Genomic DNA, 20,851 nt, shown 5'->3' with positions numbered 1-20,851 from the left:
GAATTGGCCTTGTGACACACCTCACCCACAAACACAACAGAAATCTGGTTGCGCACCTGCCGGAAAAAGTTTCAAATGTCCCGCACAATCATTAAGTAACACATCATTTTCTCGCTGCAAGCTCGTTGGATGGGACTGTGCACTTCCCCCCCCCCCCTTCATAGACCATCCCTCCCTCCTTTCCTCAGCCACCGATGACTGCATATTATGACATCTCATAGTTATAGTTTAACAATACGAAGCTTATATCTTGTATCCACCGAAATATTTGTCGAGGCCACATTGTTTCATCAAAAAACTTGCTTGCACACGGCTGCATGTATTACTTCGCTCTTCCCACTATAAACATCTTGACTTCAAAACCAAACTCAATATTAACTGTAGTGGACAATGGTAGTAGTTGGTTCGAGTTTGAAGAATTGCGCCACCACGAGGTTATGAATCACGAGGGCAAATGGGGGGGGGGGGGGGGGGGCTAGCCTCGTCCATCTGACGTCACTTCGAGGCTCGTGAATAACGCCAGAGAGTAGCCTCTTGCTTAGGTCAATCCTCGTCCATCTTCACCTTCCACCTAGATTTAGGTGCAGCTGCCAGTCGTCACCTCGGACCAATCATTTTTTTCAAAGCATTTTGTTTCTGCACAGTAGAATTGCCAATGTCATAGTGCTTTTCAATGAGGATTTTTGCTCCCAAAATCGATTTAAAAAAAGGAATCCTTAAACAAAAACAGACGTTTTTTGTGGACGGCAATTCTGATGTGCAAGAAAAAAAAAGTCGCTCGCCCTATTGGGGGGGGGGGGGGGACATAATTTCCGGCCTTCTTTCCCTTGTGGGGTCTAGCGAAGCACCAACCGTTTTGGGGTTAAATCAAGCATTCTTAATATGCCTACAAACAGAACAAACACACTTTTTAAGCTCTCTTTATTATAATATAATATTCACATCAAGCTTTTAATTTTCCAGCAACACTCAGTAAATAATACACGGAAAAAAAACTTGTTTTGATTCTGCTTCAAGACACTGCACACTATTGGTAATTGTCAAAGACTAGCCTTCACAGTTGGTGTATCTCAGCATATGCATAAAATAGCAAACCTGTGAAATTTTTTAATAACTCAATCAGCCGTCAAAGTTGCGAGATAATAATGAAAGAAAAAAAACCCTTGCCACACGAAGTTGTGTGATTTCAGATGCTTGATTTCGACGAGACGCCAAAACCTAATTCTGAGGTCTCGGAATCAAATTCGTGGAAAAGTTCCTCACAATGTTTTATCAACAGTGTTTTATCGGGTACATTTAAACTGTAATGTACATTTTGCTGTCAAACAAATATGTTGTTATCTAGTCTTGGTGCAAGACGTTTCTCGTTTCCCTTTCACACACAGCGCGGCCAACTCACCAACAGCGCCCGCATCGACTCAGCTGTTTGGCCCACTCACTGCAAACGTCTTGCACCAAGATTACATGCTATCTAAAGACTCCACCATTATACTAGGAACAAGTAGTACAACAATATAAGCTGTGTACTTAATATCAATCAAAGCTCCAAAGTGACACCTGATGAGTCCACCATGCATGGATTAGCAACAGAACAGTATTTAGCTGTTATCATTGTTCAACTTCAGTGTAACATCCCAGCAACTCCAATCGTAAGGCAATGCCGTCTATCCACTCTAAGGTATACACAAACACGCACTATGGTAGCCACGATGCTCTGATCAAACATATTGGTGACTGGGGTTGTAACATCATCAATGTTACCATCGAACACCTGCAAGTAATACAAAATGCTGCATTAGGACAAAAATCAAGCAATATGGGTGCACCCCACCAATTCGGAGAAAACAGAGCGTCGAGCTCATTAATATTTTGTAGGCCCTAAAAATATTCTATAATATTAGACAGATTTGAGAGCCCCCAGAAAGTGTTTCAGTGTAAAAATGTTGCCAAATTGTCACCTGGGGGATGTTGACTTCCAGCTTGAGGTATTTTGGATGACATAGGCCCTAAAATTAATGGTCCTATTTGCTTAGAGGTGTAGGGACATTTTTCAAGATTGATGCTCGGATGTTTTGAAAATTAGACCTGTAAAGGGGTGTTTTTACTTGGAGGGAAGAATAACTCGACGGGCCCAGGGACTCCCCTTATAAAATTGAGCAGAGAATCAAAGTTCAAGAGTCAGTCAATAATTTTCCATTTCAAGTTAAAAGCTGTTAGACTTTTAAGTATTTTTCGTGTATTTAGCATTTTGCACTTTCTCACTCCATTCTTTCGTTAGAAAATCATTTTCTTTTCTAAATTTTTCTTCATGTAAAATATACAAGAATTACAAGAAAAAAACACTATAAACGTCAATTCAACTCATTATAAATCGTTTAAACTGGCCAATTGTACACATAATCTCATTTCAATAAATTCAAAATTAAAGGAAGAGTACCGAGGAAGGGAGGAGACGTGTTTGTGGGTCAGTTTTTATGTATGCGTTTCTGGCCTTTTCGGTCTTCCATCTCCCATGCATGGATATTAAAGCCATTGGACCCTTTCGGTTCAGAAAAAAAAAAAAAGTTCACAGATTTACAAATAACTTACAGGGTTTACAGAAGGCAATGGTGAAAGACTTCTCTTGAAATATTATTCCATGAAATGCTTTACTTTTTGAGAAAACAGCAAAACAATATAAATTCTCGTTAACGAGAATTACAGATTTATTTTAAACACATGTCATGACACGGCGAAACGCGCGGATACAAGGGTGGGTTTTTCCGTTGTTTTCTCCCGACTCCGATGACCGATTGAGTCTAAACCCGAAAGGGTCCAATGGCTTTAAGTGAGATGGGAATAGGGCCTTTGAAGCTGCGGTTGCCCCTCCTGGCCTCCCTCAGGCTATGGAGGCCGAACTTGTGAATGTCTGGAACGAATGGTCGGAGGGCTTGTAGTATGATCTCTCTGGTTCTGGTGTAGCTAAGCCCGTGAGGTGTGGGATCGAAACCGTTTTTGGACCGTGTGATTCTGCGAAGTACCGGTAAAGGGGAAATGTTGGGGTCGGCCATTGCTTGGAAATATCGTTCTGTGATTGCAACCGGGCAGGTTGGTTCAAAGGTTCTTGAAATGGTTATATCGTTGCCCTGACGGTATTGGTCGGTTTTTGACTTGCATAAGTGTATGACGAGTCTGTCACTAAGTATGCTACAATCCATGCGTCTTACATTGCTGATGTCATTAAAACGAAGGAAACCTGCGTAACAAACAAAGCATACGAATAGGATGCGTAAATCGTCTAATGCTGCACTGGGTTGCCCGTGAGCATTGTAAAGTTTTGCCATGATTTCGGGTGTTACCGGTTCCTTCCGATTTGGGGTCGACGATGTGAGCGGCGGCTGCTGCGGAGTCTGCTGCCGTTTTGTGACCAGATGAATAAAATGAAAACAAATATAGGGCGATATCAGTAGGGTTGACGGGAAACGACTTGACGTTGGTCTTGGAGTAAGCCCACGATTCCCATAGTTTCCAAGTATTGCTGTATTTCTTTGTTGTTGAGTTTGCTCTTGATGACATCAGTAGTTTTGGTAGGGCACCAAGGGCAAGTTCCTTTAGTTTCGGGTCAGTTGTTGATTGAGAGAGTGCCAACCATCTATCTGTTCCTTTAGTTTCGGGTCAGTTGTTGATTGAGAGAGTGCCAACCATCTATCTGTTCCTTTAGTTTCGGGTCGGTTGTTGATTGAGAGAGTGCCAACCATCTACCTGTTCCTTTAGTTTCGGGTCGGTTGTTGATTGAGAGAGTGCCAACCATCTATCTGTTCCTTTAGTTTCGGGTCAGTTGTTGATTGAGAGAGAGCCAACCATCTATCTGTTCCTTTAGTTTCGGGTCAGTTGTTGATTGAGAGAGTGCCAACCATCTATCTGTTCCTTTAGTTTCGGGTCAGTTGTTGATTGAGAGAGTGCCAACCATCTATCTGTTCCTTTAGTTTCGGGTCGGTTGTTGATTGAGAGAGAGCCAACCATCTATCTGTTCCTTTAGTTTCTGGTCGGTTGTTGATTGAGAGAGTGCCAACCATCTATCTGTTCCTTTAGTTTCGGGTCAGTTGTTGATTGAGAGAGTGCCAACCATCTATCTGTTCCTTTAGTTTCGGGTCGGTTGTTGATTGAGAGAGAGCCAACCATCTATCTGTTCCTTTAGTTTCGGGTCAGTTGTTGATTGAGAGAGTGCCAACCATCTACCTGTTCCTTTAGTTTCGGGTCAGTTGTTGATTGAGAGAGTGCCAACCATCTATCTGTTCCTTTAGTTTCGGGTCGGTTGTTGATTGAGAGAGTGCCAACCATCTATCTGTTCCTTTAGTTTCGGGTCGGTTGTTGATTGAGAGAGTGCCAACCATCTACCTGTTCCTTTAGTTTCGGGTCAGTTGTTGATTGAGAGAGTGCCAACCATCTATCTGTTCCTTTAGTTTCGGGTCGGTTGTTGATTGAGAGAGTGCCAACCATCTATCTGTTCCTTTAGTTTCGGGTCGGTTGTTGATTGAGAGAGTGCCAACCATCTATCTGTTCCTTTAGTTTCGGGTCGGTTGTTGATTGAGAGAGTGCCAACCATCTATCTGTTACTTTAGTTTCGGGTCGGTTGTTGATTGAGAGAGTGCCAACCATCTACCTGTTCCTTTAGTTTCGGGTCAGTTGTTGATTGAGAGAGTGCCAACCATCTACCTGTTCCTTTAGTTTCGGGTCAGTTGTTGATTGAGAGAGTGCCAACCATCTATCTGTTCCTTTAGTTTCGGGTCGGTTGTTGATTGAGAGAGTGCCAACCATCTATCTGTTCCTTTAGTTTCGGGTCGGTTGTTGATTGAGAGAGTGCCAACCATCTATCTGTTCCTTTAGTTTCGGGTCGGTTGTTGATTGAGAGAGTGCCAACCATCTATCTGTTCCTTTAGTTTCGGGTCGGTTGTTGATTGAGAGAGTGCCAACCATCTATCTGTTCCTTTAGTTTCGGGTCGGTTGTTGATTGAGAGAGTGCCAACCATCTATCTGTTCCTTTAGTTTCGGGTCGGTTGTTGATTGAGAGAGAGCCAACCATCTATCTGTTCCTTTAGTTTCGGGTCGGTTGTTGATTGAGAGAGTGCCAACCATCTATCTGTTCCTTTAGTTTCGGGTCGGTTGTTGATTGAGAGAGTGCCAACCATCTATCTGTTCCTTTAGTTTCGGGTCGGTTGTTGATTGAGAGAGTGCCAACCATCTATCTGTTCCTTTAGTTTCGGGTCGGTTGTTGATTGAGAGAGTGCCAACCATCTATCTGTTCCTTTAGTTTCGGGTCGGTTGTTGATTGAGAGAGAGCCAACCATCTATCTGTTCCTTTAGTTTCGGGTCGGTTGTTGATTGAGAGAGTGCCAACCATCTATCTGTTCCTTTAGTTTCGGGTCGGTTGTTGATTGAGAGAGTGCCAACCATCTATCTGTTCCTTTAGTTTCGGGTCGGTTGTTGATTGAGAGAGTGCCAACCATCTATCTGTTCCTTTAGTTTCGGGTCGGTTGTTGATTGAGAGAGTGCCAACCATCTATCTGTTCCTTTAGTTTCGGGTCGGTTGTTGATTGAGAGAGTGCCAACCATCTATCTGTTCCTTTAGTTTCGGGTCGGTTGTTGATTGAGAGAGTGCCAACCATCTATCTGTTCCTTTAGTTTCGGGTCGGTTGTTGATTGAGAGAGTGCCAACCATCTATCTGTTCCTTTAGTTTCGGGTCGGTTGTTGATTGAGAGAGTGCCAACCATCTATCTGTTCCTTTAGTTTCGGGTCAGTTGTTGATTGAGAGAGTGCCAACCATCTATCTGTTCCTTTAGTTTCGGGTCAGTTGTTGATTGAGAGAGTGCCAACCATCTATCTGTTCCTTTAGTTTCGGGTCGGTTGTTGATTGAGAGAGTGCCAACCATCTATCTGTTCCTTTAGTTTCGGGTCGGTTGTTGATTGAGAGAGTGCCAACCATCTATCTGTTCCTTTAGTTTCGGGTCGGTTGTTGATTGAGAAAGTGCCAACCATCTATCTGTTCCTTTAGTTTCGGGTCGGTTGTTGATTGAGAGAGTGCCAACCATCTATCTGTTCCTTTAGTTTCGGGTCGGTTGTTGATTGAGAGAGAGCCAACCATCTATCTGTTCCTTTAGTTTCGGGTCGGTTGTTGATTGAGAGAGTGCCAACCATCTATCTGTTCCTTTAGTTTCGGGTCGGTTGTTGATAGTGAGAGTGCCAACCATCTATCTGAAACAGATAAAACAAAAACAGAGCAGCAACAAATTGTGCTCAATACCATAGCGGAAATGCTATATATACGTATATGCAATAAACGTAAAATCATAAGGCAAATTATCAGTCGTGTCAAGAATAGCAGCAATTGCGCTTAAATGCCGTTTTTTTTTTTTTTTTTTTTTTTTTTTGGTAGGGGGAGGTTGGCACGGAAACGTGCAACGAACTGCTCGGCGTCCAACACCAGGCTGCGTTATCAGCGCTCGGTGGCCACATACCCCCCCCCCCCCCCAACTTGTGGAGGGACCGTGGACGCGACCAGGATGTTGGACGGAGGTCACGCTATCCTTACTAGGTTGGTCAGAATAACAGTGCCATCTGCCCTACGAGATGTCATACAATTTTGCCATATGTCATTTGGTGTTAGTCAGTAGTGGTCATTTTGAGTGCACGTGCATTTGGGCCAGTGATCACTTATTGGTAATCATTTGTCATTTTATAGATATTTTACAAAATGCTTCTTCTCCCCTAATTGATTGCAACATAACAATGTTCAGTGGTTTGAATCCCGTCAGGAGTGTAGACGCATTTGGGCCAGTGGTCACCTATCAGTCAGAACATTTAAATTTCGTTTTGGGACAGATATGTTGTGCTTTGTGAGCGTATAGCTACAGTTTATGTCGTATTCATAAATACCTCAGACAGTTTCGCTACTCCTGTTTGTTGAGAGCGCGTCACGTGCGGGTGTATAAAGACCAGCTGGAGGAAAACGAGAAGCGTCTAGCACCAAGATTACCTACGCGCGAATGCATATCCGAAAACTACGGTGGCTGATCTCCGCCAACAAATAAACACTGTTTCAGTAGGGAGTTATAACGCCCTATACGGCGTTATAACGCCCTAAATTAGGGCGTAATAACGCCCTAAGTTACGGCGTTACAACGCCCTATTATAACGCCCTAATTTACGGCGTTATAACGCCCTATTAGGGCGTTGTAACGCCGTAATTTAGGGCGTTATTACGCCCTGATAGGGCGTTATAACGCCCTAAATTACTGCGTTATAACGCCCTAATTGAGAAATAGGGCGTTAAAACGCCGTAATTTAGGGCGTTATATTACGCCTAATAGGGCGTTTTAACGCCGTAATTTAGGGCGTTATAATGCCGTATAGGGCGTTATTACGCCCTAATTAGAGCGTTATAAAGCCCTAAATTACGGCATTATAACGCCCTAATTTAGGTAGTTATAACGCCGTATAGGGCGTTATTACGCCCTACTGAAAAGGTGTTTATTTGTTGGCGGAGATCAGCCACCGTAGAAAACAGACTGCCTCAGTCATAAAAATGCAACACACGTACAGAGGTCAAGGACGTAAGAAAACGGATAAGATTTAAAGAGGATCACTTTATTACGCGTTTTAACAAAAAAGGCATTATGAATGGGAATAAAAGATTAGTTTGAGATCTCGTCGCTTCATTCCCTTGTTAAAACACGTCAGAGTTTGATGGTCAACACCCAACTTCACTTAATATTCAATGGCAAGTTGGCTCAAATGCGACGCGAAACAAGACAATACTACCGCCGCTAAAACCAAAGAAGAGGGAATTTCGCCCTGTATAAATGATAACTTCTGTACCCCTTTTGGGTATTGTGTGAGATCAACTACAAAATAATGTCTACATATTGGATCGGTGTATAACAATCATTCATAGTACTATCACCTGTTGCTTCGGCTTATTTCTTCACCCAAATTTACTTCACAATAATTACTGATCATTGTTTGATTACTTTTAAACCAGTGACAGGGGGAACAATGCCGGCTGGAAATGAAAGTTGGTTTGAAAAACTCGCTTGATTGGTGTCTATTATGGTATAATAGTGCAGCGACCGTTCGTAAGACTAGTCTGAGCAGACGCGAGTCTTTATGCTAGAGATGGTATAATAATATGACGTTCGCAGATATTGCATCATGTCTATCTCGCATAATAGGGCCTATACGTTAAAGGCACTGGACACTATTGGTAATTACTAAAAATAATTGTTATCATAAAAACTTACTTTGTATTAAACAAGCGATTGAGAGCTGTTGATAGTATAACACATTGTAAGAAACGGCTCCCTCTGAAGTATCACGTAGTTTTCGACAAAAGAAGTAATTGTCCACTAATATATTTGAATTTTATTTCGAGACCTCAGAGTTGGATTTTGAGGTCCTAAATCAAGCGTCTGAAAGCACACAACTTCGCTGAGTTAACATTTCACAGGTTTGTTATTTTATGCATTATCTGAGATACATCAAGTGGGAAGACTGATCTATGACAATGACCAAAGGTGTCCAGTGTCTTTAGGTATATGGAAGTACCCCATCCCTATTGTAAAGGTATCTGGAACAGTATGTCTTCAAGGGGCCGCCCAATCGTGTCTTATTTACATAACAAGACAAGTTCAAAATAAGCAGGTGACTTTTCGTGTGATACTGCGTTCGAAGATCAACCCTCGTTGCAACAAGGGAATCAATGTGTGGTGAAGAGGTTTTCCACTAGTGGTTTAAACCCGCCGAGGCCTGGTTCTTGATAATTTTACCGAGACGAAGTCGATGTAAATTATCAAGAATCAGGCCTCGGCGGGTTTAAACTATGCTAGTTGAAAACCGATTCAACACACTTTGATTCCCATTCATAAATACACCGCTCGGTCAAAAAACATCAACACTTTTTGGTAAAAAAAGTAAAATAAATGCAAAAATTATAATTGTTCAATGATTTCTTTCAACACAACACCCCTCCAGCTATGATGTTATAGCCCTCGGGTAAGGGAATGCTGTGCGCGTCGCGCGTATCACGTATGTGGCACAATATTGTTCCAGCCGTTGCGCTCGACCAATAGGAATGAAGAAACTGTCTTACAGGCACAGGTGCAAGCTCGCGTGTCACACCCATGTTTCAACACTTTTTGCTGGTGTAATATCATCCGTTCAAAAAACCCCTCGTGATGCCCTCTCGACCAGTCACAATGGATAAACTGTCCTATGTATTTATGAATGACAGATGCTATTACTCGAGTAATATTATAATATTTGTTATTTAGGCCTTTAAAATAAAAATATTTTAGGTGTATTTTTAGAACTCATCAAACTTGCTTTATGGAATCGGAGTTTGATCCAAACTATAACCTACACCGCTGGTTCATATCGCCATGCTAGTGTACTGCTGAACAGTAGCTGTACGCCTAGCCTGAACATATGACGTCACACTTCGAGGCACGACAATAACGCCAGAGACCGGTGCCAGATGCAATTGTGTCCGCCATGCAATACCGTGTCCGCTCCAGACACTTTTGCATATGTAATCGTGTCCGGGGCCATGCAAAAACCGTCCGGCGGACATGTACATGACTGTACATGTATGTGCGCGCGATAAGTGAGTGTGCATGCACTGAACCTACATGTATATTATATGCAGCATGATATTAACGTATTTTATGATTGCAGTGATTACCCAACGGCCCAACATTTCCCATGTCATTCATTACATGCTCTTAGCTTGTAATAAAATGTTGAACGTGTTCCGCCGACCAAGGGCGTTTAATTTACTGTAAGGACGGTTTTGCACGGGGGCGGATACCACTGCATATGCAAATGTGTCCGGGCGGAAACAATTGCAGTATGCAGCAGCGTTCGGGCGGACACGATTGCATATGCAAAACCGTCCGGCGGACAGTATACAAATATTGACTGCTTCGAGTGCTATGGTTAAAACTATGACTCCCGAGGTGATCCCCGGAGCGTTCTGTTGTCCCGAGGCGAAGCCGAGGGAAAATAGCACGAGTAAAAGCAGTCAATATTTGTTTTATAACACCCCAAACATTTCTAAATACTGTACTATTTTTTATAACACCCCAAACATTTCTAAATACTGTACTATTATTATTAAGTTACAAACCTGAATGCTACAATCCACGGACGACGCGAATACAGATTGCAAACACTTTTACTTACTGTGTTGCATGTAGTGTAGTGAAATCCGAAATGGTTACAGACTATTAATTTATCATCCTCGTACACGCAACGGACGGCTGGGGACTGCACGCCGTGTGCTAGTCTGTCGGACTAGCGCACGGCGCCGTGTGCTAGTCTTCGGACTAGCGCATGGCAAACCGACGCACTATCACACGGCCGTCGTCTAGCAAAACTAAGACATGTCATGTGACGCGCTCTAAACCAATGAGCAGGCAGAATACTTGCAAGGGGTGTTATAATATTGAATATGCAATACTTACCTCCGGACAGTACTGCATAGAGGACATAATTGCATGTGACACCGGCCTCCACCCGGCTTGAACTTTTTTTAACATTTAAAAATCATCTTTTATTTTAAATGTGTCTGATTATCAATTAAGTTAAATTGTTCGCAAGGTGTTATTTAAGCAAACATGTAAACTGCATACTCTTCCTATTGCCTTATTATTAGATTTGTCTCGAATGTTATTGATAAATGTCACGCTTTTGCAAAACTCATTCATCATCATCATCAAGTCGAGCGCCATGTAGCAGTTCGAGCCTGCCCAGTGATTTTTTCCCCATTACTCATTACTTTGCAAATACAAGTTATGGTCCTATTCGTAATACTGGGAACTTTTGTAACGCTGGTGGCAGCAGACTTTACCAGGTCAAGCCATTGTTTTTCGTTATTATGCACATTCTTAGAACTACTTAAACAATAGAAACATACCTATTAATGTCTGCTGCCACCCAGCGTTTCAAAGTCTCCCCTTACATATTGCTCATACCTAAACAATAACATAGTGATATCCAAGGTTGTACTCAAGAACGCTGCTTTTCATATAAACATGCTTTCCCGTCAGATGCAATTTCTGAGTATTCGATACGCAATTATGTGAATATTTAACAACTTAATTTTGTTTCACTTTGAATTGTTTTGTGGATCAATTGTTGTTTTATGCCATGCTAAATTTTTACAAGTCTAAGTTACGAAGTGTGACGTTTTTATACACATTTCCTATCCATTTAATAATTTAGATAAGAAGGAAATATTTTCAGTGCATTTGAATAAAAATTGATTTCGTAGTCTGGCTCATCATTTATCAAATTGACCACACACACGGAGATCGTACAGGGTTCCAAACAAAGATGGCAACTGCAAGATGATGAGATAGGTATAATATGATTGTAACGTGATGACTACATGGCTATTATAAGTCAGCAAATGACGAAGACAGACTACGCCGCGTGCGTCGGGTCACGGGCAGCGAGTTTGGCATTCCAGAGAGGTCGAACCCATTGGGCTCATGCATCTGTCGGATCGGTCGTTCCGAATGGCGACCGCTCTGCGAAACGATCCTATCGGCGCCATGCAAGCCCCAACTTTGAGCCCCTACCTCGGTAAATTCTGACCGAGTGGACAGGATTTTGCGACAGGGCTTTGAGAATTGGAGTTTGGAATTTGATTTGTTTGAAAATACAGAATAAAATCACAAGGAAAGCCCAGCTTACCGACCATCTCACGACATCCATTCGCAATCCTTCTTGGAAGATTTCTCCCGCATCTTGAAGTGGAACGAATACTGGGCATGCTTTGGACGGTATATTAATTTGCAAGAAAGCTATTTGACGTCATCATGACGACACAAGGTGTGTTGCTGAGGGTGAGGATGACAGGAGGCCCTCCCTTTGGACTTCGGTTCTTGGGAGGTGGCGGTTCTCCTGTATGCATATCAAAGGTAAAACACGTTATATTATCTTTTTTATGTACATTATTTTCTGTGACACCAATGCGTACAGTTAGCATCTCGGTATATTTCCGTGGTGCTAGAAATGAGGGCGTTCCCACCGTCTCGTTTGATTCCATAAAATTTAAAATCTAATTGCTCTACATTTACTTGATTTCTAAAAATTACTCATGTCACTAGTTTTATCGGATCTCGGCCGGACATGTCATTGAAAAAGGTGTTACAAATTCAATGATCACTGATGTGACAAAATATTTATACCAAATAGTTTATGAGATTTTTTGAGTATTGTTTGTATTTTCTTAACATTATGGGATCTGCGATTCTTTTAAGTGAAGACGGCGCGTTCAGACATTCTACCAAACAAAATTAACAGACGACTACAACAAGATGCGCCATGGGTTCGAATCCCACCGATTAACATGCCTGTGATGGTTTTTTTCACAGGACTCGGGAAAGTACTAAGTATATTTATATACTGTGCTAACACACATCGGTATGTGGTATATGGGTAAAAACCAAAATTTATATTCTTTATCCCCAATGCAAATTTAACATATCTTGTTATAAGTTGCGCCATATATATGATTTGGTGTTATTATCATGGTGTAATGGTGTTCCACTTATCACCTTTACAAAATCTATATATATATAAAAAATCACAACTTGGGGATGTCATCATCAAGTGAAGTCTGAAACACCGATTCTGGAAACTCATTCTTTGGTTAAGCTCTTGTTTTCTTCAAAATGTATCATACCAAATGCAAGGTTTTGAATGACCATGTTCAAAATTCTTGCTGGTTGAAGCATGCAGTAAATTGGTGGCGTTTCAGAATAGCATGACATTCTAATGACTATTATTATTTACCTATTATTACTTTCTAAACAGAATTTGTCATTTAATGATGCCTGCCCCTATTCATAAATCTTTATATTAAGACTAGCTGTTTTCTTTAAAGAGAGCAACGTTAAAAGAGCTACAACAACAAGTTGAAGTATGAAGAAGTATTTTTGGAAGTTTCCCAGAAAAACAAAATTAAGATTGTCAATCTCCTCTTGGAGAAGTGCGTTGCGCCTTCATAAAGGTTGCGAAGATTATTAACCACACTAAGACTACAACACAGCTTCATAAAGTCACTTTAGCATCAATAAACACACAATAGACAATTAAGGACAACTTCTTTTCATAATACTGTGATATTAAGTGTTATTATCAAACCCCACACACAGCGGGCGGACCAAATTAAGTCCTTTTTAATCTGCATCACGTACTGGGGTTAAAGAATCATAGGTCAACAAAGGAGGAAAACTCTTTACGGGTCAAATACTGCAGACACACGGGTCTACCTTCAAGCGTTTGTACATCAATTACCAAACAAAAATTGCAGACTGTTATTATTTTTAAGCAACATAGTACCAAACCTATACAGTTCTCTTGTATCTAAACCTTTTAACGATACTACCTAGTTGATTATTGAAATAATGTTCCTCGCTGTTTGCTGTATTAATGTTTACAACTGTAAGCTGTCGATGGATGGTTGCTGGTGCTGTAACTTGAAGTTTACATGAACCTGGAGGCGACGTCCAGCAATGTCCACATCATGCCCAGACATAAGTTATCGAGAACGCTGTACATAAATCACAAAAGTAGACTATGAAAAACATGGTTTTGAGTAATCTTTTATTGGGGAATGGTTAAACACACCTGGGTTTATAGCAGACTTTGCTTTTCTTTTATGATCTGAACATAATACCGTTTAAACGCAAGATGGAGAATAACTTAAGCGCGAAAAAAAAAATTGTATGTGCTTCATGTTCTTTGGTGTTACCCCAGAATTTTTTTTTTCTTCTTTATAGCCACGGGAAATAAACAAAATCATATCATCTGAAAGACGGCAGTATTTTGGACAGTTCTTAGTACGGTTATTAGTTCGTTGTTCTGATATTCAACAAAATACTATACCTTTTATGATACTACATTCATGGCGCCAAATCGTTCACTATGTTAATGTACCAAACAACGGTATGTTCGGAACTATCAAATTATTATTTGTACATCCTGTTATAAGGTGTACGATTGTGTCGACAGATCACTCATTTTATACCCTTGTCGATGACATGATCGAAATATGACGTGTAACATACAATATTACGAATACCCTATTTGTAGGTCCCGCAGGTGCTGAATTTTAGCAATATTGTGTAACGGAGTAATTGTGAACGCAATTCTACTTACACTTGCTTTAATGCTTTAATCCAAATACTGACAAAAACGCAACAAACACTAGCCTGGCATGCATACCGCATTCCATCAAACATTTTGTACGCCTTTATAGACGATAATAAATTACACGGGTGTTGATATGACACAGCTAAGAACCAGGCTTGAAGATGATGATACCAAGCCGGGAACATGATCAAGTTCTCCGTGTATGCCAGCCCTAGACATAAGAGACCACATACCAGAGATACCAACGTGGATGTTTCTGCGATGACACGCATCAAGGGCTTCATGTGGCGTGTCCAATGCAAAGCTTTCACCTGCGCGTAGTCGACATGCGAAATGAGTTTGCCAAGCACGTTAGAAATATCACAGTTGATATTTACTCACAAGATGGTCCCTTCATTTATCAGACCCGCATCACCAAGACATTAGACAAAATATTTTCAGTTGGAAAAATGTTCGTATTTGTTAAAAGTTTCGCTTAAATTGGACCTGTACCACTAATCTTGAAACCAAGGTTCCCACTAACTGTATTTTATGAGAGAAATACATTTGAATCGACTCCAATTCGTACAAACGTAATATGACTATTGTTAAAAAACACCTAAAATGCACAAACTCAAATTTAAACCATTTCACAATTGATTATGCAAATTTTCCCCTCAAATTTAACTATTCTTTATGAATGTGTTCGAATAGTTTTGAGGTGACCTGAAGTGCAATTTACCTTTTTATCATCTGATGAAACAAAACAACTTTGTTTGATTACAAGTCTTTACGTAAGAATTAACTAGTATCCGATGATGGATATTGAGATCATCACTTTCGAGTTCAAGACTAAAATCCTCACCTATCATGAAGATGTAGGCTGACGTCTTCCATAAGCCTCCCCAGCTCAACTGAGTCCTTGAATTGAATCCACGAATTTATGGCAGGTTGACTTGTTACGCTGTGTCCATATTTTATTATACAGAATAGTTTAATTTTATTCGAAACGGGACACTATTGGTTTTTAGTCAAAATATTTTTGTTATAGCATAACAACTTACTTGATATTGAGCATCGGAGAGCTGTTGATAGTATAAAACATTGCGAGAAACGGCTCCCTCTCAAGTAACGTAGTAGGAGGAGAAAGGGGTAATTTCTCACTCAAATAATAAACGACTCAGCTGAAGACTTTTTATAATATATGCATCTGAACACGCACAAAGAAATGCAACAAGCGTGTTTTCTCTTTCATTATTCTCTTTCAAATTCGACGACCAATTGAGCTCAAAAATGTTCAGAGGTTTGTTATTTTATGCGTGTGATGGTATCGACCAAACGAGAATACTGGTCTTTGACACTTACGAAACGTGTCCAGTGCCTTTAAATGTTACGGCCGACATTCCGATGACTCCAGACTAAAACATTTTGGCGGATGCTGCATATGCTCGAATGGAGACACATAGTGAATCAATTTGAGTAAAGTTTACATGAAATGTTATTGCAGATGTTTTTAAACAGTTCCTTATTGCACAGGGTTATTCTTATACTGCAAAGTGGTGTGAACATTTACGAGAATTGGAGAGTTTATGATAATGGGAAGCATTCGATACAACGAATAGTTATTTTTCACTGAGCATGCGCACACTTCCGAGCTTTCTAAGTTTGTAAGTTTGGTGATAAACCTAGCTTTCTCAAAAGTCTTTTTTTCGGACACAGGTTTTGATTAATCAAATGTTATGTACAAAAATTCCGAAAAATCATCGCAATTAATTTTAGATCGGGGCGATCGGCGTTGAGTATTTTGCTCAGCATAACTTAGAAGGATATTTTAGTCATAAATCAGAACAACTAATTTTACATCTATTTCGGATCCTTTCCTATGTTTTTGTGGTCCGGTTTTAGTGCCGGCCCAACTGAGTCACTGCAATCGAACATCTGACATACTATGGGCCATTTTCATAACGTCAACAAAATGTTTAAGGGCAATAAATATTGGAAATGTTTGTTTTGAAATACCACGGCCCATTTCCCAGCTGTTATAGGTTTCAAATGACACCTCTCTCGAAGATTGTTTCTTAAGGGGGACATACTTTATGAAAAATATTCATAACTTGCGACGAAAATAGAGAAATGTCTTCCCCAGTCAGTTCCAAAGAAAGCAAAAGGGCCTGTGAGTCAGATTGAACGATGCAGTAGGTCGAAGATTAAGGTTTTGTTTAATGCATATCCTCTGGCGTTGCAAAACATGCTTGTTTTGTTTACGTTAACATAACGTTGCAACAAAACAACGCAGATGATCCTTCCGTGTATAAAAGTTAGGAGTCTACGTACAAAGTAAGAGGTTAAACTTAGCAACGAGTTTAAGATTCTTAGGGAAATAAGAAACACGTCTTAGCTTTCATTTTGTGCCTGGTACTTTAAAGACACTGGACACCTTTTGTATTGTCAAAGACCACTCGAAAACTACTTTACTCCAGAGGGAGCCGTTTCTCACCATGGTTTATACTATCCACAGTGCTCAGTTGCTTGTTACGAAGTAAGTTTTTATGCCAAGAATTATTTTACGTAATTAACAATGGTGTCCCGCCCGTTAATTAAGTACGATAAGAGGTTAAACTTGGCAATGAGTTTGAGATTCCTAGGGAACTAAGAAACACATTTCAGCTTTCATTTTGTACCTGGCATTTAAACCTGTCATCCTCGTCAAACTGTCGAGTTCAAAATATGATAAATGTATCATAAATAATGCGTCTGGCTTGGCCTATGCGTTCGCTATAAAGACAGTAGACACTATTGGTAATTGTCATACACCAGTCTTCTCACTTGGTGTATCTCAACATATGCATGAAACAACAAACCTGTGAAAATTTGAGCTCAATCGGTCGTAGAAGTTGCGAGATAATAATGAAAGAAAAAAACACCATTGTCACACGAAGTTGCGTGCGTTAAGATGGTTGATTTCGAGACCTCAAGTTCTAAACTTGAGGTCTCGAAATCAAATTCGTGGAAAATGACTTCTTTCTCGAAAACTACGTCACTTCAGAGGGAGCTGTTTCTCACAATTTTTTATACTATCAACCTCTCCCCATTACTCGTAATCAAGAAAGGTTTTATGATGATAATTATTTTGAGTAATTACCAATAGTGTCCACTGCCTTTAAAGGGGATTCTTTCTTGCCACACGAGGCAACTTAAAGCCAGTGAACACTATTGGTAATTACTAAAAATTATTATCAGCATAACACCTTACTTGGTAACGAGTAATGGGGAGAGGTTGGTAGTATAAAACATTGTGAGAAACGGCTCCCTCTGAAGTAACGTAGTTTTCAAAAAAGAAGTAATCTCCACGAATTTGATTTCGAGACATCAAGCTTACCAGAATTTGAGGTCTCGAAATCAAGCATCTGAAAGCACACAACTTCGTGTGAGAATGGTTTTTCTTTTCTTTCATAGTTATCTCGCAACTCCGACCACCAATCGAGCTCAAATTTTCACAGGTTTGTTATTTTATGCAAATGTTGAGATACACCAAGTGAGAAAACTGGATTTTGACAATTACCAATAGTGTCCAGTCTCTTTAAGATATGCTATTTTGTGCATGTTGATACACCAAGTGAGTCTACTTGTCTTTGACAGTCACCAAAGGTGTATGTAGTGCCTTTAAGAAGTTGATGGAGGCTTAGATGCAGTCGGGATCCCTTGACTGCCTGGGAGTTGCAGTTTTTAATATATGTCAAAGTTTGAGATGGTTGCGGGGTCATCATCCAACAAAGAAAATAATAAGATTCGGTTGAAAGGCTTTTATTAAGACAGTGGACACTATTGGTAATTGTCAAAGTCACTTGGTGTATCCAAACATATGCATAAAATAAAAAACCTGTGAAAATTTGAGCTCAATTGGTCGTCGAAGTTGCGAGATATGATTGAAATAAAAACACCCTTGTCACACGAAGTTGTGTGCTTTCAGATGCTTGATTTCGAGACCTCAAAATTCTAAACTTGAGGTCTCGAAATCAAATTTGTCAAAAACTACGTCACTCAGAGGGAGCCGTTTCTCACAATGTTTTATAATATCAACCTCTCCCCATTACTCGTTACCAAGTGAAGTTTTATGCTGATAATTATTTTGAGTAGTTACAAATAGTGTCCACTGCCTTTAAAGATGCTTTGTCAGATTTTCTGCCCCAAACATTAAAAAATAGATTTTTTAAGTGAATGGTATTTCAAAGAGTATCACCCGCTCTAACAAAAAAAGTTTGACTTTTACTTTTAATGGTCAGGAACCATGACAACAAATTAAAACGTTTCTTATCAAACACATAAGAATTGGTCACGTGATATATTGTCGGGATTCCGACAAAAACTAATTTTAAGCACTTTATTTCACTTGCTACTAATAATTGACGGACTTTTTCGAGTAATGGCTCAAATGAAAACTTGTAATTTTCTCGACTCCCATCAAAATACCTATTTAATTTTAAATCAAAATCTTTGGGTCAAGTCGGCCAAAAATCTGACATAGCATCTTTAGACTACCTTCCATTTTGTATCTTTCGGGTTAACTGTTGATATAAAATGTACAAATAAATATATACTTGTTTAGATTACATGTATACACAAGTTAATAAATCAAACGAAGAAGGGAGATGGTCAAACCGGACCACCGTCAGAGGCATGAAAAAGTACAAACAAAAATCATATTCGTTTCTAACAAAAAGAGGAGCAAAGAATTATGGGAAGTCATCCTGAAAAGGGGCGGGGGAATTGTGGGCAATCAAAGCTATTAATCAAACAATGGGTTATATTGGTATATTGGTATATATTTTAATGTGTTTGTTTTATTTTTGATTTTTGTTTCTTCATCGTATAGAGACTGCAGGGATACCAAATTGTTTGTGAACGTTTTGCCATGTGAAATAGAAGAAAAAACTTAGGAAAACAGTTTACAAATAACTCCTCTGAAATATTATATGAAAGACAAACAAATTTTAAATCAGTACACAGCAGACTGACATTCATGTGTATACATAGTCGCACCAATGCAATGATAATTTTAAACAAATCATTTGTAATACACAACAAACGACTTTTCTTTTTATAAAAATTTGCTATGGGTAATGAATCATATAATTTTAAAAGAAGATTTGATTCAACATATGAAGTTAAGTTTTCATCAGAGTGTACTGAGTATAAAGTTCTTGCATCCATCGATCGATCTATGGATAAAATCATAAACATGTAGGCCCTTCACAGTATATAGACTTGAAGTCATATAAACATGTATAAATAATAGTCTCCGTTTAATTTTCTCTTGCTACGGGCGAGTCTTACACAGCGTCTTATCTACAAATATTTCCAACTGCTTCAATTATACAAGTTTATGGAGTAAGATTTACGTCAATTCTTTCATATTCCAACGTCGGCTACCTTATCTTTGACGTCGTGTGTTTTAAGATCGTATACTGTATCACCCCCTTATCTAAAAGTTTTGGAATTCTGGATATTTGCCTTAAGTGAATGACTGCTCACTGGTAAATTTGAGAGAGATGGTGTGTGGTAGATGGGTATAAAAATAGACAATTTAAAAATGGAACCTGCCATCATGTCCATGAGGCAAAGACTTAGACTACTGGATTAGCGAGGTTGCAACAGCTACAGCTAGCCCCTCCAACACAAACAATTTTTACTTTTCCTTTGGTATGTTTAATTGTAATCCGTCCGACATGACACCTTTTTAATTCCATATTTAAACTTTTATAAAATAATGACAACTGTTTTCTTAGAACTTTTTATTTGCTCTTATTTACTTCTTTTTGTGAGGATAGGATAACATCGTTGACTTTTCTGCATTTTACGGATGGTAATAAGTTATTGACAAACGCAGCAACTTGCGGATATGAATGAATTTTCAAAAGGAGCGATTGTGACACATAACCTTCCGTTTACCGTCAAATATTCACAAAACACTGCAATGAAATACATGTATACAGCAAGTGTAAACACATGAACTGACAATAGTTTAAAATGTAAACAAACAAGAAAAAGCTCAAATAAAACAGAAAAGGTTAAGATATTAATCCCAAAAATTAATAGGTTAAAGTGTTAATCCAAAGTTCAACATTTTTCATCCCACTAAGTAACCCTCACGTGTAACCAACAGAATGTTTCTTACGAGTAAATAGAACCCGAATCCTATCAAAGAGTCGAGCCATACCATTCATTTTGAGTCCTTGGGCGATAAAATATTTGTTTAGATAGCCTGTGTGATACCCGAGTAAGTCCCTTTATACGAATGGTTAATATAAAAACTCGCCCGGTAAAAATAGCAGATAGTTGAGACGGTGCCATGACCTTTATGATGGATTATGTTTGACATTCAACTTGAGACATAAGAAAATCGCTAGGTGACAGAATTCTTAACCAGATCGAAATATATCTCTTCAAAAGATTAAAACACATTTATGATAATATTTTAAAGGCGGTGGACACTAATACTCAAAATAATTATTAGCATAAAACCTTACTTGGTAATGAGTAATGGGGAGAGGTTGATAGTATAAAACATTGTGAGAAACGGCTCCCTCTGAAGTAACGTAGTTTCCGAGAAGAAGAAAAAGAGTAATTTTCTCTGATTTTGATTTAGAGACCTCAGATTTAGAATTTGAGGTCTCG

At 39.5% G+C, this 20,851-nt stretch overlaps 1 protein-coding gene and 1 pseudogene across 1 annotated transcript in view; one reads left to right on the top strand and one right to left on the bottom strand.

Moving 5' to 3' along the window:
• Nucleotides 1-2,422: 2,422 nt before the first annotated feature.
• Nucleotides 2,423-4,055, bottom strand: LOC139953359 (uncharacterized; annotated as a pseudogene).
• Nucleotides 4,056-11,535: 7,480 nt separating this feature from the next.
• LOC139953114 (uncharacterized) overlaps nt 11,536-20,851 on the top strand; it is a 47,634-nt gene continuing 38,318 nt past the window's right edge. Inside the window, exon 1 of the mRNA XM_071952529.1 lies at nt 11,536-11,958. Coding sequence (XP_071808630.1) covers nt 11,857-11,958 — 102 coding nt within the window. The 5' untranslated portion in view covers nt 11,536-11,856. The remainder of the gene's footprint in view (nt 11,959-20,851) is intronic.

The sequence above is a fragment of the Asterias amurensis genome, chromosome 21, assembly GCF_032118995.1.
Source record: "Asterias amurensis chromosome 21, ASM3211899v1".
NCBI classification, from domain to species: domain Eukaryota; kingdom Metazoa; phylum Echinodermata; class Asteroidea; order Forcipulatida; family Asteriidae; genus Asterias; species Asterias amurensis.
Note: the sequence above shows the minus strand (reverse complement) of the source record. Positions and strands in the feature narration are given on the sequence as shown.